General features: G+C 46.8%; 1 protein-coding gene across 5 annotated transcripts in view; it reads left to right on the forward strand.

Annotated features, from left to right (window-relative positions):
• The window catches only part of CCDC149 (coiled-coil domain containing 149), a 441,302-nt gene extending 428,509 nt beyond the window's left edge, over positions 1 to 12,793 (forward strand). For all 5 annotated transcript variants that reach the window (XM_086964019.1, XM_086964017.1, XM_086964021.1 and 2 more), the window contains one exon: positions 11,017 to 12,793. In XM_086964019.1, coding sequence (XP_086820145.1) covers positions 11,017 to 11,627 — 611 coding nt within the window. In that variant the 3' untranslated portion in view covers positions 11,628 to 12,793. The remainder of the gene's footprint in view (positions 1 to 11,016) is intronic.
• The last annotated feature ends 1,940 nt before the right edge of the window (positions 12,794 to 14,733 follow it).

Here is a 14,733-nt window from a genome sequence, read left to right on the forward strand (position 1 = left end):
CATGTTATCTTTCTAATGCAGATGATATTGTTTGAACCCGATCACTGCTGTACCACTTTTGCTAACCTCTTCGAGTTCTAGAACATAAAGTAGTCCGATTAGCCATCTTATTAGCAACACAAAATATAAATCAAACAATTGTGGACCACATTGCATGAGCCATGTAAATTATTATAATATCCACTATTTTGTCGGGAATAGAAATAACACACGTGACATGAGAAAGTAAATTAAACCACAACTTAAAGGGTGCATATTTTCTCAGAGGTCTTGCATCCCACACCCAAACATAAAGTTATCTGCGCCTTGAAAATTGGTAGTTAGTCAGCTGATTCAAGGGCTCCAGCTGTAGCGCTGCTCGTCTGTTTAATCTGGCCTGCGCCACTGCACGCGGTCCCCCATCCCCCACTTCAATGAAGAAACAGCGATTACACAGCCGGGCCCGGATAATACCTGAAACAGTCGGAGTGTAAAAACGTTACTAAACAGTGTGCGGGACGCCACTTCTCTCCCGCAGCCAACCCTGTAAAAACAAGCCACAGTGGCCAGCTGGACGGCAAACAAAGACTACAGGGGGGCAGGAAAGGCACGGGCAGCGGGAGGGGGGGCGGGAAAGGCACAGACAGCGGGAGGGGGGGCGGGAACGGCACACAGTCAGCGGGAGGGGGGGCCGGAACGGGCACTCACTTGGACTTCCTCCGGCGGCGGTCGGCCGCAGAATGAACAAAATAAACATGGACGCGACAAAAAAATAAACACCGCCCACCACCGCATGACGATTTCGAAAGGGGCGGAAAGCCTAAAATTTGCAGGAACGCCCCCGAATCTGCTCTCAGGATGACGAGCAGATGTCTGTTCCAATGGCTAGCCTCCATTTATGGAGCTAGCCAATGGACACAGAGGCGGGGACCAAAGCCACAATGTTGTATTCTGGCAACACATGTTATCATTCTAATGCAGATGATATCGTTTGACACCGATCACTGCTGTGCCACTTTTGCTAACCTCTTCGAGTTCTAGAACATAAAGTAGTCCGATTAGCCATCTTATTAGCAACACAAAATATAAATCAAACAATTGTGGACCACATTGCATGAGCCATGTAAATTATTATAATATCCACTATTTTTTCGGGAATAGAAATAACACACGTGACATGAGAAAGTAAATTAAACCACAACTTAAAGGGTGCATATTTTCTCAGAGGTCTTGCATCCCACACCCAAACATAAAGTTATCTGCGCCTTGAAAATTGGTAGTTAGTCAGCTGATTGAAGGGCTCCAGCTGTAGCGCTGCTCGTCTGTTTAATCTGGCCTGCGCCATTGCACGGGGTCCCCGACCCCCTACTTCAATGAAGAAACAGCGGATAATACCTGAAACAGTCAGAGTGTAAAAACGTTACTAGACAGTGTGCGGGACGCCACTTCTCTCCCGCAGCCAACCCTGTAAAAACAAGCCACAGTGGCCAGCTGGACGGCAAACAAAGACTACAGGGGGGCAGGAATGGCACACGGTCAGCGGGAGGGGGGGCGGAAACGGGCACTCACCTGGACTTCCTCCGGCGGCGGTCGGCCACAGAATGAACAAAATAAACATGGAGGCGACAAAAAAATGAACACCGCCCACCGCCGCATGACGATTTTGAAAGGGGCAGAAAGCCTAAAATTTGCAGGAACGCCCCCCAATCTGCTCTCAGGATGACGAGCAGATGTCTGTTCCAATGGCTAGCCTCCATTTATGGAGCTAGCCAATGGAAACAGAGGCGGGGACCAAAGCCACTTTACTCTTCTCATAAGGTTTTCCCTGCAGCTGCGCAGTGCGCAGCTCGCTAGTCAAAACCTAAAAAAGATTTCAATGGGGCCGGTAACTGTTGTTAGAAGCTTCATTGGATTTAAGAGACCACTCATAATGAGGACCTAAGAGCACAGTGCATTGCTATTAGGATAAAGTAAGTGAATTACTTCAGTGATTCTTAGCTCTGTCCCTGGTGAAATCCTGATGCATTTTACTCGATTTAATCAAAAGCACTTTATAAGTCAAGTTATACCGAGTAGTGTGTCCCTTATTCCATCTTTACATATTTATTAATTGCAACGTACAGACATGATCAGTTGAAATGATCGTCAGATGAAACCTCCATCAAGCAAGGCCTGCGTTTCGGCAGGTATTAGTGACCCAAAATATTGCACGTGGTAGCCTTGTGGGATATCGATCAGTTTTTCTTGCTTGATTGCCCTTCCATATATCAGAGCTACCATGGCGGAGTGGTAGAGAAGGTGTATGACCCCAAGAGAAAACACTGCTTTTGAGATCCAAAAAGCAAAGGAAGCGATTGAGATTAAATCGGATTTGAAAACGAAAACTGGGACTTTATTGTGCCCAGGTAACTATCGACCTCGGTGACATATATTTTGCATAGGTTATACATCAGGCAAAAGGCACACTTGATATGTATTTTAACTGTAAAGGTGATGACAGTTATTCACATCAAATGTCCTATTGTGTGTCCTACCACCCATACAAAGTGTACATTAAGTTGTCGCTACAATGACAATACTGTTGGAAGATTTTTGTGTTATTGTATCTGAATTCATGTACATTGATGCCTTTTTAGGTCTCGTGCCTAGCGGTGCAGTGCGCAGCATTGCTCGCGCAGCGCGAGACAGTGAGGGAAAAACGGGGTTTGGGTAGCTGACCTAGGAATCGCACACACTCCTGCGTGTGCTTTTCCTTTAGTGCTACCCGATTGGCCTTTGTGTGCGTCTTTTTATAAAAGACTGCACGCAATTGGCCACAGGCGGGCGCATTGCTCCACCCATGGCCTATTGGTGTCCATTACGGGCTTGGTGCGCGTAATAGACATCAATAGGCCATGTGGTTTCAATTATCGTGCCCAAACATGGGCGCAATAACTGAAACCACATGTCTCGCTGTGGCGCGCACGCGCACCACTCGCGAGCCTTTGTTTTTGTTTGGATCCATTTCACTGTGAAGCAACCCGGCCGAGGATAGCAGTGTCAGCGCAGGATGCCCGTGAGTCAGTGCGCGCTGCGGCTCTCCCCTCCGGCGCAGAGTGGGCGCGCGAGGATGGCGAGCTGGCCAGGGTGCCGCCGCCGCTGCAGGAGCGGGCCCCCGAGGCAGCCTTCAGCTAGGCGCAGAAATGGATCGAGGTGAGTGTCGGGGTGAGCGGGCCTGGCCTGACAGCCCCGCGTGGTCAGGTTTGGCGTCCCCTTTGTATGGCAGAGTGAGTCTGAGCACACTGATGGAGAGGAAGCGCCCGACTGAGCCGGCTACATATTGCAATGCCTTGTACGCGATCCTAGCCAAACAAAAATACAAGAGACCAAAACGCACAAGTGCATATCATTTTCGCACTTCAAAAACACAATTTAGTCACTACCCGTCTTGTTTAAGTATGGCGCCAGCAGTACACTAATTACGTTTCACGCTTTATTTAAGGGAGAGTATAATTAACGTCTGGACTTTTCAAATTAAAAATGACAGTAAAATGGAATTAGGGGGAAACGACAGGAGTTTCCATTGGACTGCTGCTTCCCGCCCCCTCACCCCGCCTTCCCTGCACACAGTGGTCCCTGTCTCGTGTTAGCTAAAGCCTTTTAACTAATCTAGCGAAGTATTTTTAGAAAAAGATCCTGGCAGTTGTTGTTCAGAGCGAAGGCTCTCTATCTGTACAGGGAGGTTTTGCACGACAAATGTAGTTCTGTTTTTATACGTATATTATTTTATTTCCCTCTGATTCAGATATGAGCAGGTTACCCAACGGTGCTTCCTTGTTCAGTGACCAGGGGTGCTGCTTCTGCATGTCGGTCACGTAGGTATGGAAGGAGTGCGTGTTGGCGAAGGGGGGAGGCACACATGGCAGTTGTATCCACGGGGTCTTTGTGCCCAGACAGACCTGCCTTCATTGATGCCCTGGTTCATTGTTTGCACTAGGCGGAGAGATAAGGCTGCAGAGGGAGCCGGTGTATGGATAATCAACCAGCTACTCCCCAAGCAGTGCTTTCCCAGCCCTTGATATTTTGGGGTCAACACAAGCCCCCCTGTATTTTTTTACACTTTCCGTGGCACAACACAGCAGGCCTTCCCCTGCAAAACGGGATAATTTATAACAGGGGACGCCACGTACTGCTCGTGTGTTTGCTACAGTTTCTGTTCTCTGTCTAAAATACACAAGGCATGTCACTGTATGTTTAACGTTATAAGGAGGCTTACATGGAGTGCACGTCTAATGATCAGGAGTCATGCCTTTACGTGCCACGTTAGCGGAGTGCTTTGAATAAAGTATATATTACTGTTTGACGACCTGTGACGTGCTATTGTATGCCTCCTAGACATGCTGTTCTAAAGTAGCACGTGCCAGATTAAGGAATTATGCTCTTAATATTTACAATGCACGCTTTGTAATTACCCTATTTTTATACATAGTGCAATACTGGTATTTGGCCTTTCTCCAAAGGTGTGGAGAGGGGAAACATTTTTTGGATTCAATATTATAACTCATGATAACGCAGCATGATTACCTGGGGGACACTGTACCCGAGTATTACCAAGGGTAAAGTATCTGCAGGTAGTACAGAGGGCTACAGGCCTGGAATGGAAATCAAAATCAGCGATGGCAAAAAATACTGAAAGCAGCACAACACTGCAGGAGGCCGTGAATAGTACGAGTTTATGGGCGTTTTGTTTCAGGTTCATGGTGGCCCATCCTGCTCTGAATGCATCCCCCTAGGCTGCAGCTCACTAGAAAAATAGCAAGAATGCTAGAATGGCCAGTCCACCCTGTTAGTAGCTAATTGAGACATTCATACTTTTGAGATGCATGTAAAGAAGAAGCAATAAACACTCGGGCCTATTTACGAAGTTGTCACGCAGTGCAGCCCAGCAAGTCACTTTGCTGCGCTGCATGACAGGGAAAAGGCAAGAATGGGCTGTATTTTGCAATACGGTGATTCCTGCCTTTTCCCCTGCGCTGTTGCACTTTTGGTAGCCTAGTGCCTGCATTGCATGTTGGATTGTTTTTGTGCAGGGAGGAACACCTTCCTGCACAAAAACAATCCTGAGAGGCATTTTCCTCATTTTTTGCCTCAGAATGCAAAACATACAGAAAGAGGAAATAACAAAGAAAAATATTTTTCTCCTCGTTAGGCCTCTCCTGGGAAGGCATACGTTTTGGCCCTTTACCAGGGCTACCAGTGCTAGTAAATCTGGGAATGAGTAAAAAAACATGGGAGTTGCGTGGGAACACCCACGCAACACCCATGGAAAGCCTTAGAAGGGCAGAGTAAGGCAAGACAGCAATTTGTGCTGTGCTGCCTTACTCTAGATGTATTTAGTCACAAAGGACCACGCAAAGTGGATTAATAAACTGGACTTAAGGCTTGTCACTCTTGCACCACCTTGCACCACGCAAGAGGGACGCAAAACCACCTCCTAAATAAGCCCCTCAGTTTGAGGTGTCAAAACACACTTACATCGGGTACTCGGACGAAAATCTGCGAGGAGTGACAAAGCATTGGCTTAGTACCAGTTACTAGTGCAAGGAGTAACAAAGAGAAAGAAACAAGGAGAAATATGAGATGTATGTTACCGTTTTTTTTTAGACAGTACATGGCGGATTAACCACTGTAAATGTAATCAAACAACCTAAATGCAATCCAACAAGTCATGGGCACCAGGTCAGTGTAGCCCAAACATCTGCATTCTAAAAGATTTAATCGGAGCACCCACACCCGCATTCCAAAAGATAGGATTAAACATTTAAATAGCACAGAACGTGAATGTCTTTCTTTACAAACCGCATTTCAATTACCATTGTAAGGTATGTAACACCATGCTTTTGAGATACACATGACATATGTATTTTACTTCAGTTGTATAGCAGTACAAGCAGGCAGAGAAGTGCTCTCGAATTGAAATCATTGTAATGGACAAATGTACAGTGTAACATACGTGTATTTTGTCCCCTCACCATTTTTAGGTTTTGACTAGCGAGCTGCAGGGAAAACCTTATGAGAAGAGTAGAGTGGCTTTGGTCCCCGCCTCTGTTTCCATTGGCTAGCTCCATAAATGGAGGCTAGTCATTGGAACAGACATCTGCTCGTCATCCTGAGAGCAGATTTGGGGGACGTTCCTGCAAATTTTTGGCTTTCCGCCCCTTTCGAAATCGTCATGCGGCGGTGGGCGGTGTTTTTTTTTTTCGCGTCCATGTTTATTTTGTTCATTCTGCGGCCGACCGCCGCTGGAGGAAGTCCAGGTGAGTGCCCGTTCCCGCTCCCGCTGACCGTGTGCCGTCCCCCCCCCTCCCGCTGTCCGTGCCTTTCCCGCCCCCCTCCCGCTGTCCGTGCCTTTCCTGCCCCCCTGTAGTCTTTGTTTGCCGTCCAGCTGGCCACTGTGGCTTGTTTTTACAGGGTTGGCTGCGGGAGAGAAGTGGCGTCCCGCACCCTGTTTGGTAACGTTTTTACACTCAGACTGTTTCAGGTATTATCCGGGCCTGGCTGTGTAATCGATGTTTCTTCATTGAAGTGGGGGATCGGGGACCGCGTGCAGTGGCGCAGGCCAGATCTCAAATTAGTATCACAAAGCGTTGCCTTTCTAAACAGATGCACATTAACAACAGCTTACCGGGAGTCTCTTCACAGATCTGCCTTTTTAATTACAGGCGCATTATCAACTGCTCACCGGTAGCTTCTCCACAGATCGGTGTCAAACGATATCATCTGCATTAGAAAGATAACATGTGTTGCCAGAATACAACATTGTATACCTCATGCAATTATTGGACTTGCAGCACTGTGACCTTCATTTGTGCGTGGACCAGGTGGAATTGTGATAATTATTGCATGTTTTAAAATCCGTTATTCTTGAGAGTGGAATTTAAGTGAGGCAGTTTTCGCCTAACAAAATTTGTTTTAAAATCCCCCCCTCCCGCTGTCCGTGCCTTTCCCGCCCCCCCCCCCTCCTGCTGTTCGTGCCTTTCCCGCCCCCCCCTCCCGCTGTCCGTGCCTTTCCTGCCCCCCTGTCGTCTTTGTTTGCCGTCTTTGCGTGGCTCGTCCCTCGTTGCTTGTTTAAATCAGTCTAAGGAAGAAAGTCGGAGAAAGCCATCCCCTGCAGGTTGTACATAAATCGCTGCAGTAACACACTACTGTGTAAATACATACACACGGATATCATCTGCATTACAAAGATAAAATGTGTTGCCAGAATACAACATTGTATGCCTCATGCAATTATTGGACTTGCAGCACTGTGACCTTCATTTGTGCGTGGACCAGGTTGAATTGTGATAATTATTGCATGTTTTAAAATCCGTTATTCTTGAGAGTGGAATTTAAGTGAGGCAGTTTTCGCCTAACAAACGGTATGATGTTTACATTGGGGCATTACTTGCTTTGCACACCAGACACCAAGTTCTGATGTGTATTGGCCACTTACTTCAAGGACATTTTTTTTTACCTACCCAATTTTACGTGTTGAAAATTGTGGGCGTTCCATACTTACAATCCATATCCAAATATGCTTGTGTGGTAATTGGGGGCTGGGGCATTTGCAAACCCTCCTGTTCTGAAATCGGTAGGCTGCAGCTCTAGCCACTAGGCCACATCCTGCCCCTTCGGGGTAGAGGAGCCAGGAGGACACCTTTGGATGTGCTCAGAAGCGGAGTGGTGCTTCAGTGTGTATATATGAATTAGGCTACCTATTTATGTTTAACACAGGAACAGACAGGGTCTCTCCCTTGTGTGTCAACTAACAGAGAGGCCACTTAGGCTTCTATTTGAATCAGGAAATGGCGCTTCTTCGTCTGTACATGTACAATCAGGGCTAGCTCTGTGTGTGTGCAGGGTCAGTGGCCTGGCATGTGAGAGACTGCACCTCTTACACAAGAAGGACAGTAATGTCCCCACCAACCTCTGATCTTAGCCGACCATGATCAGAACCTTCTTGGCTTTCTTCTCTTTTAGGGGTAGCTAGAGAACAAACATGGCAGTTTTTGCTTTATTTGACCCTCTTCTGTCCCTGCTTGCCACAGGTTCATTGCCAAGTCTCCAATTGGTTGCCTTGTCCTTGTTTGCTTTCTCTGACCCTACTCTGACGTTACTTGATTTCTGTAATCCTAATCTGTCCCTTTTTAGGTCTCGCCTGTCGATGCGCATGCGCATCGAGCTTGCGAGACTATGGGGGCTTAACCACTCTTTAACTAACTTGCAAGGAATCGTGGCGATTCCTTGCAGTGCCCGTGACTTTTAAGCTCAATGCGCATGCGCATTGAGCTTAAAAGCGCGTGCACATCAGTTCCCTCATCCGCACGTCGCATTTCTCCTCCCCCCTCGCCCCCTCCCCTGCCCGCCGTGTCGCATTTCTCCTCCCCCCTCCCCTTATCTGCCTTCCCTCCGTCTTGTTTGTTTCGAATTTCTCCTCCCCCCTCCCCTGCCCGCCGTGTCGCATTTCTCCTCCCCCCTCCCCTTATCTTCCTTCCCTCCGTCTTGTTTGTGTCGCATTTCTCCTCCCCCCTCCCCTTCTCTGCCTTCCCTACTTGTTATGCTCTAGCGTACAAATCCGTCACTGGCTATCAAAATGTCATGACCACTTCTGTCGACGTACTGTTCACAGCCAGTAAATCGGAGCTTCTGTTTTTTTCACATTCTTTTCCTCTCTTCCGTGATGCGCAACACTTCTGTAAAGCAGGCTCCACCTCTGCTGTACTCCCCAACCACCTCCCCCTACCCTTCTCTAATCCTCATATAACATCTGGCACTGTTCCTTTCTCTCCAGGGCACTCCCCCCCCCTTTTCATCTTCTCCCTCGGCGACTTGAAAACGCCACCTGCACAGCCACCCTAAAACCCACCATCCGTTGCTGGAATCCTTCCTGTTCCTTCTCGGGTATGACATTCTTCAGCTATCTATTGCGCCCTCAAGAACTGTTAACTATATGCGACGTTAGAAGGCTGCGTTGTTTTTACTAGCCGTTGTGAGGCTCCTTCGTCAGTGTACTCTTCTCCCTTTGTCGTTTGCCTCCCCTTGCCTCTTTGCTAAGCACTGCTATCGAGGCAGTGGTCGCAGAAATCATGTTTCCACTGTTAATGGTAAAGTACTCACACTCCTCTAACACTGCCTTCTACCCTTAGAAGGATGTACGCCCCACTTACCAGATACTTCTCGTTGGGGGAGAATGCTCCAAGCTGCCCAGAGAGTTTGAAGAGCTCGGAGAAGTTCATTGCTCCGGGTACTCCCGGGCATTTCAAACCAGCCGCTGTTTCTACCGCCGCGGCTCAACTGACAGCCGCACACGCCGGAAGCTAGACACCAAAACGCACTTCCGCTGCTGAGCATGTTGCATTACAAAGCTATAGGTGTCACATTTGCAAAAGTTATAACTATTGGCATTGTAAATGACAAAGCTATTAATTTAGCTATTTTCAAAAACAACACATAAATTAAAAAAAAGTCATTTACAAGACCAATAGCTCCAACTTTTCCAATGCGAGACCTATTGCATTTCCAATGCTTGTTCTCGGGGGGTGGGGGGGCACTCTCACCTACCCTGCTTGTTTCACCTGCCTTTGCTTGTCTCCATATTCGCTGGGGGGGCTCTGTGTGGATGTGTGAGGGGGGGCTCACAGTGTGTGGGGGGCTCTGTGTGGGTGTGTGGGGGGGCTCTGTGTGGGTGGCTCTGTGTGGGTGTGTGGAGGGCTCTGTCTGGGTTCGTGGGGGGGCTCACAGTGTGTGTGAGGGCTCTGTGTGGGGGGGCTCTGTGTGTGTGTGTGTGTAGGGCTCTGTGGGTGTGTGTGGGGGGGCCCTGTGTGTATGGGGGGGCTCTGTGTGGAGGGGCTCTGTGTGGGGGGGCTCTCTGTGGGTGTGGGGGTGTGTGGCATTTGCGAGAGATTAAGCTATTGGCATTGTAAATGACAATGCCATTTATTTATCGGTTTTCAAAAAGAAAACATGAATAAAAAAATTGTCATTTACAATGCCAATAGCTCTAACTTTTCCAAAGGCAAAACCGTTGCTTGTTACCTCTATGCTTCCGCCCCTCATCACATCCTGCTTTCTGTAATAGGATTTCACAGAAGCACAATGCAGTTCCGCGTAGAACCTCATGATTCAAATGCTGTGAAGGTTTTTCTTTTTTTTTAATTTCTGTAATTTTTTATTGTATATAAAAAATATATATTTACATGGAGCATACATGAGTGGAGGAAAGAGAGAGGAGAGAGAAAAAAGAAGGCGCAGAGATAAGGTTCTAGACATGCCTGAGTGGTACAGACTTGGTATATCCACGGCCCAAGACCTTCAGAGACAGGGCGCGAACACAACTTTCGACACACTCAAGGAAACGCACAACCTGCAAAACATAGAACTCTACAACTTCCTGAAAATAAAAGTAGCAATTAGGAAGGCAAACCTTAACAGCCGGACACCTTCGCTCATACAACTTGCAGCCAGTCTCAACACACTAGGACACCAAATAGCTCACCTATACAAAGCCCTACGCCCCAAAAACACCAAACTCAATGATAAGGTCACAAACTTCTGGGGGACGTGTGAAGGTTTTTCTTAAAGCCTCCAGCTTATCCTTGAAGCTAGCCACAAGCTACTTCAAATACCCAAAGCAAATTAATATGCTGCTTAAGGGCGCTTGCTTATTATTTATTTTCACATGTATGCTTATTTAGGCTGTTCTCTTTTACTGAAAACAGAATCAACAAGAATTTGCAATGCAATAGGTCTCGCATTATTAAAGTTTGAGCTATTGGTGTTGCATTATTTAGCAATGCCAATAGCTCAGACTTAAATAATGCGAGACGTATTGCATTGCAAATGCTTGTTGTAAATATAGATGCATGTCGTTTTATGGTGGGGATTTCTGATGCAGCTAGATAAAATAAAATTACAATCATGTGTCTGTTATAGTTGTGAGTTGTTCAGATGTTTTTTCTTAATTGCCTGTTGTTGTATAAACCCAAATGGTCATACTCTGTTCCTTTTCTGCTTTAGAACAATACAAGAATGAGAACTTAAAAAGAAGTCCATCTCCGACCACCCCGTTGATTGCCACTGAAGAAACAGTCCAGGCCTCTGATGCCCAGCCACGCAGCAGTCAGAACAGCCCCCGCCTTGGGTCTCCCTTAACACGGCCACCCTTCGAGAAAGAAGAAATCGACCGACGAGGAAACGAAATCATTAAACTTACTGAGGAACTTGCAGCAGCCGAACTGGAGGCGAGCACCGTAGCACGTCCAGAGCAGAGCGGCAGCTCAGTGATGAACCAACACTCCCTCGATAGCTCCTCGGGGGGCGAATCCCCGCTGTCCAGCCCGGAGCGCCTGGATCTTTCAGACTCACCGGTTGACAATGCGCTTCCGAGCAATGGTAACAACATCTTGGAAGACACAGATGGCGTCTCAGAGAACACTGTCTCTGAAAACTCGAAGCCACTCGAGCTGGAGACGGCGAGCGCTAAAAACGCTACTGAAAATAGTTCCAGTACAAAAGATAGACAAATGGCAGCTGAAAACCAAATTAACTCTTTGAAAAATGAACCCACATCAGTGGACAAAAAAGTTTGTAATAACCCCTCTAAATACTCAAAGAATAGCATAGCTTGATTTAAATAGAATATCGCGAGAGCTCTCTGTGCTGCGACGAGTTATAAATTATTGTCAAAGTTGTCTCTGAAAGATTGTGCTGTTACGGTTTGCTTTTGTCAACCTTCATGCCATGCTTCTTGATTCGTAAAAGCGAAGGGTTGGTATTCTCTGCCCCAGGTTAATGTTTCTACGCGTTTAGAGCTCACCCCTTTTGCTTGGCAGAACTGTCCTATTTCGTTCATGAAGGTATCAGCTACTTTACATTTTCATTTCGCTCCCGCAGTGTCTTGTACACTGCTGTAGTGGCTTCATTCCTTTACTTTGGGAAATGTGGTTTTGGGATATCTCTTTAATACTGATGCGATATATTTTTTTCGGCTGGCCTCTGTTCAGTTATTGTCGGGCTGTGGAGTTTTCATTCACAGACGCACGGTGTGTTTATTTCAGCTGCTTGCCATTGCAATGAAACAAACACATTCTAGTTGAAAAGAACAGTCTCGATGCTGCATGTTTTGCGTTTGGGGAAATCTTCCATACCGCAGTATGTAATTGTCCTTCTCTGTTTGCTCCTGGGTATTTTCAAAGGCTGAATTGCACGTTGTATCTGCGCCAGCTCACTGTGTGTTCTTTTTTCTCTGACCTAACTTCTTAATCCATGCGTCTTCGGAAGGAACGCAGATCACCGCATAACTCGGTGCCGCCTTTTTTGCCTTGGTAGGTGATGGTGCGTGTTTGAGACAATGAGTGACTTAAGGAATGCTGGCATGTTTGTGTTCTCTCCTCATGCAACACATCTGTTTTAGAGCCTCTGAGCAGCAGGATGTCTTCCCCAAGCCCTGGAGCAGCTGACGACAAACCCATGCCAGCAGCACTCAGGGATGCATCGTGCATGCAGAGGCTGCGCTCTAGTAAACCTCAGCCTCCGCTGGCTGGCTGGATCCAGTGGCCATGCGAGCATACGCCACGCGAGCTAGTCTATTTGGCAATGTCGTTTGTTCATTTTTCATTTATGAAGATTTATGTAACAGAGTTCGGTATTCTATTATTGAAAAGTAACCTGCCAAATGTGTGTGTGAGGGATTGGAAGTTTAACGAGAAATATTAATTTGTTAAAAAAAAAAACATACGCACCATCTAAAATGTATCCGATTTATAAAGAAAAATAAAACAGAAATTGTTATGTTTTTGCTTTTCATCGCAGAATACTATTATGTTTAACTTTCTTTGCAGATTGCTGTCTAACAAAAATATCTGTAACCTTTACACAGATGTTTGGGGTTCAGTATTTGGAGCAGAATCAACTTCTGTCTCTCGACTCTTCTAATCTGTTCTAGACTTTAGTACAGATAGCCCAGTATGTACCTGCATCCGTCCTGCACAGAGTTATGAGAGCACATGAACCCGAGGGCATGGAATAAACTGGCAGTTACCTAGAGCCAGGTGCACTTCTATCGGTCATTGGATCAGCTGCAGAGCAGTTTAACTGCTCAGCGGGTAGTCGCCTCTCATGCCCTGCTGGAAAGAAGTGCATTCCATGTCGTTGTTTTTCTCTCCTTTCGGACAATCTGTGCCTGGCGAAGCCATGTACGTACCTTGGAGGAGGTGAGAGAGGCAGGGAGCACACGCCAGGGAAATCAAACTAAGAATGTGTCTTGTCAAGAATTCCTTTCAGCTGGAGACATGCCCACTTCTTAAAATAACAAGCACTTGCAAGGCAAATAAGCCTCGCCATTGCTTAAAACAATTTCTAATCCAGTGAGTCTGCTTACTTTTTTGAATTACCCACAGTAAACACCACAGCTTGTCAAAGTCAGCAGAAGAAATGTGTGCTTCTGTGCAGCATCGGATTGGTAACGTGGGCATTCGGGCAATGCCCGAGGGGCCAGTGTCCGAGTTCCTGCGGTGGGCTGCTTTTTTCAGAAGGGGGGGTGGGGGGGGGGGGGGGGGGGGTCCGATTTGGGCGCTGTCTCTATTGTTTGAATGCAGCCAGCGGCAGCAGGTGTCTGAGTGGCCTTTCCAGAGGCAGATGGGCGCTCATTCCCTCCCGTTTAGCAACAGGCAGAGGTATCACACCCTTTGTCTTGCTGGCCAGCCTACTAATGTGTGCACATACTGAGCGGGGGCAGGGGCCTGAGTAGAAGTGGCCTCACTTGTTTCCAGATGTGTTTCACCAGTGTAAACTAATGCATGCATTTTTAGACCCCCCCTCCTTTTTTATAAGATTACGCCGAAGCAGTGATTTGAGATAAGGCATTATGCAAACGTGGGCCGAATTTATGGACGTGCCCGGGCCGATTTTCAATCCCAATCCCAATCCAACCCTGCCTCTGTGCCCTGCTTGCCAGAGGCTCACCCTGAGAGTGCTGTGCCGATCTGTCCACTTGGCTGAAAACGAGCGCTGCTGAGTTTCCAGACTGCAGAGCCTAAAACATGTAATGCATATACCAGTGGTTTCAGATGTTGTTATGTATATGAATATCTGAAATGTCGGGTTTTATACCCAGGATCCTTTTTTTCAGCTTTGTTCCGTGTTTGTGCAGTTTTCCTCGCAGAAGAGGCGGAGTTAAGGTTGTTCACCTGATTTATTCATGGATGTGTCTGCTGATTGGCTGCTGGGCATTCTGTTATGACTTATATAGTTATTCTGGAGCTTGGGGTTTGTAGTTTTTTATGATATCCTTATGGTTGATGTCTTTTTTACATGACTTCTGTTAAAAAAAAAAGAAAACAGGAGAATGCATAATCTGAAGCCTCCGGTCCAGACATAGAATCAAGTTGTGTGGATTTCATTGGAGTTAAATTCATGTCAAATACCTCAATAAAATAATAATATTAATCACACAGAACCCTTCCCGTCAAACACCACCCTCTTAAACTCAGAGTCTCCCTTGTCTCCGCCTCTATAACGGCTGCACACAAGTGGGAACCATGGCTCCCTGTGCTTGCTCGAGTGCTCGCTGTTCCCCTTCTTTGCTGCTGTACTCCCTTTGAATGTTACTTTTATGAATGTCATAAGACCTGAACGTAGCATCTTATATAGCCCTCCACATCATTTACGTCCAAACTGAGCAGCACAGGCGTTAACCCACAGACCAATACAAACCGTTTCAGTCACGGAAGGGAT

Source organism: Lissotriton vulgaris, chromosome 3_2 (assembly GCF_964263255.1).
Source record: "Lissotriton vulgaris chromosome 3_2, aLisVul1.2, whole genome shotgun sequence".
Taxonomy (NCBI): domain Eukaryota; kingdom Metazoa; phylum Chordata; class Amphibia; order Caudata; family Salamandridae; genus Lissotriton; species Lissotriton vulgaris.